Here is a 3,097-nt window from a genome sequence, read left to right as displayed (position 1 = left end):
TCCTCCTTATCCAACAGCAGCTCTCTCTGTCTCTCTTTCTCTTTCTTTCTCCGGGTTATTACGTAGTCCAATTTAGAAATGTTAGCCCGGAGGAGCAGCACGAGCTCGATTCGAGATCCTTCATGAATGCACGCTTCCTCGCGCCATAATTGTACGTTTCGAAGGATAGACATCTTTAAAGTTGGATTGTTATTAGCGTTGGAAGGTAGTCCTTTCCACCGTGTCGCTGTATCCTCCCTTCTCTCTATCTCTCTCTCTCTCTCTCTCTCTCTCTCTCTCTCTCTCTCTCTCTCTCTTTCTCTCTCACTCTTCTTTTCCCAATGATTTCGTCTCGTCGTTAAAACCATTCACCGGCTGGGTCGGCTTTGTCTTTGACAAATGGCCGGCTCCGCTAATGAATTCATCTTTCGACGGCGGCTCGGCGACCACCGAAGGTATCGATCTTGTTCGATATCGATTTCTTCTTTTTCTCAACGAGGACACCGTTGATGGACAGATTAAAAAGGCCGTACTCGATCGACGACTTTTTTCACCAGGTTGTGTCGTCGAGTGTTGGAGAAAAGTCTAGTTCGTCGTCTGGTTTATTGGTGGCATCGAAAGCTTCTTTTGATGATGTGACTGACGTCTAGATGTCTAGGTTCGAGGAATGGAAGGGAAACACGAGAAAGAGAGAGAGAGAGAGAGAGAGATAGAGAGAAGTGAGAACGATCGAAGAAGAGGGGGATGGATGGAAGAAGCCGAAGAACAAGGGAGAACGATGCATAGACGGTGCGTGGAGATAAAAAGAAAAAGAAAAAAAAAATGAAAGAGAAAACAAAAAAAAAAGGAAAGAAGAAAAAACAAGAGGAGAACAATTTCTAGTCGAAAATCGCTAGCAACGGATTTGATGATTAACAGCGACATGACGTATTAAAAGAAATTGCAGGTATGATATCTGTTAAGAGGTTTGGCGTGTCTCTTACGCGCTAGAGAGAAAGAAAAGTGTTCTAGGAATGCTTATTTTGTTCTGTGTATATAGCAGAGTTGGCCGGATGGCTTCTAGTACCTAGAGTAGCCATTCGAACAGCCATTTGAGTAGCCGTTGGAGCCCTTGTAGGGAACAGAGTGTATGCTCCTGGAACAGAGATCGTCGAAATCGAAAGATGAGGAAAGTATTCTCGAAGGAAACTTTCTTCGGTTCCTCAAATTACTTTCTTTCTCTTCCTACCGTTATCAATCGTATCGATCGAACGTTCGCGCCGTGTTAGTAGATATAGACGAAGGGATATGGGAAACGGAAGAAGGAGAATAAAAAAGGAAAGAAGAAAGGAAGAAGGGAAGGAAAGAAAAAAAAAAGAGAAATTACGTAGACGACTCGATAATAAATTGACGAATAAAGTAATGATACGAAAGCTTAATATAGGAGTGCGAGAAGGAAAAAGAAGGAGAATACCGTGAAGGAAAAGAGAAAAAGATATAGGTATATCAAAAAAGAAGAATAAGATATAGCACATGCTGGATATGTCGTGGGGGGCGGTAAAAAGTTGCTTGCGCTTTCATCGTGCCCGGAAAGAGTGCAGGTGATCAAAGAAGAGTGCGTGGTTGTAATTTTGTTGTTCTTGTTGTTGATGTTGATATTATAGTTGTAGTTGTTGTTGATATTGTTCTTGTTGATATTGTTGATATTGTTCTTGTGTGCATTGTGTATGTGTCAAGGTGCAGGAGGTTCAGAGCTCCCGCTCACCGCCACCCACATCTACAACAGAAGAGAAAACAAGACCACCGCCGTTATATACAAGGTATCCATTAGTATCCACCAGTATCGAAGATTTATTTTATCACCTCGACTCTCTCTCTCTCTCTCTCTCCCTCTCTCTCTCTCTCTCTTTCTTTTTCTTTCACTCTCTTAGTCGCTCGCGAGCGTTAGAGCACGCGCGCGAGCGTTCGTTCGCGGAACGCGAAGCGAGAGAGCCAGCAGCATTATTTCAGTCTGATTTATGGGTCAGACCGATCCTCAAAGTGCTGCGCGTCTCTTCGTCCCTCCCTCTCTCCATCCCTCTACCTCTCTCCTTCTCTCTCTCATTCTCATTCTCATTCTCTCCCTCTTTGTCTCTTTCTCTTTCTCTTTCTCTTTCTCTTTCACTCCCTTTCCTCCCGCATACTCTTAGGCGAACACAGATTATCCTCTCTCTTTATTCGCACCTTTGCTACGATCTACGAGAAAGAGAAAGACAACGAGAAAAAGAAAGAGCTAGAGAAAGACAAAGAAAGAGAAAGAGAGAGAGAGAGAGAAAGAAAGAGAGATGGGTGAAGGTGACACGGTGCAACTTTGCAAGGCCAATGGTGCGAAAAGGTCACCTCGGTAGCGACCTCCTTCTCGCCCGCAACGTTTATCTTATGCTCCTTCTAAGTATTACCTTCGCGATCGATTCGAAATGATTTTACCAACGAATCCAAAAAACGTTTCGTCATATTTCCAACGAGTCCACCAATTGAATGTAATCATTTATTAAATTTTCTGAAACTAACCGACGAGACGATAAGCAATCTTTGCGGTTGGTTGACTTCCCGTCGATCGCCGATCGATCGAACGATCGATACTATACTTCAACCCGAAACTATCCGATCGAGTCATTTAATTCGGTAATCAAAATTCAACGCACTTATCGAAAACTATCACTAAAGTTCATCGATCACTCTCGTTACTTCGAACTCATGTAGAAAGTTAAAACTTTCTTGGCGTATTCCGTAGGATCCGCGACGGAAAAGTACAAGTGGACGGACACCTAGTAAAATCCGATACGATAAAATCCGACGGCTAGTACGATCGACGAAACAGAATTCTCGTTAACGGCGAACACATTTTTTACCTCACGAGCGAAACTTCAAACTTGAACAAACTTCGACGATCGTTAATGATTCGCGCACAATCGTTGCACTGTTACACGTTAATCCGGACAAACGAACGAACGGATAGACGGACGGACGGACGGACAGATAGACGGCACACTCTGTCAAAGATGAAATCGATAAGAAGAGTAAAGATAAAAAACGATTCGAACGAACGAATTCACATACGATCCACACCCGAGCGATCGATCCATCGTCATATCGATCC

General features: G+C 43.4%; 1 protein-coding gene across 1 annotated transcript in view; it reads right to left on the bottom strand.

The window, feature by feature from the left end:
- Positions 1 to 279: 279 nt before the first annotated feature.
- LOC122629441 (protein drumstick) overlaps positions 280 to 3,097 on the bottom strand; it is a 3,386-nt gene continuing 568 nt past the window's right edge. The window contains exon 2 of the mRNA XM_043812852.1: positions 280 to 1,735. Coding sequence (XP_043668787.1) covers positions 1,720 to 1,735 — 16 coding nt within the window. The 3' untranslated portion in view covers positions 280 to 1,719. The remainder of the gene's footprint in view (positions 1,736 to 3,097) is intronic.

The sequence above is a fragment of the Vespula pensylvanica genome, chromosome 5 (genome assembly GCF_014466175.1).
Source record: "Vespula pensylvanica isolate Volc-1 chromosome 5, ASM1446617v1, whole genome shotgun sequence".
NCBI lineage: Eukaryota > Metazoa > Arthropoda > Insecta > Hymenoptera > Vespidae > Vespula > Vespula pensylvanica.
The sequence above is the reverse complement of the archived record's forward strand: the minus strand, read 5'-3'. Positions and strand labels throughout refer to the sequence as shown.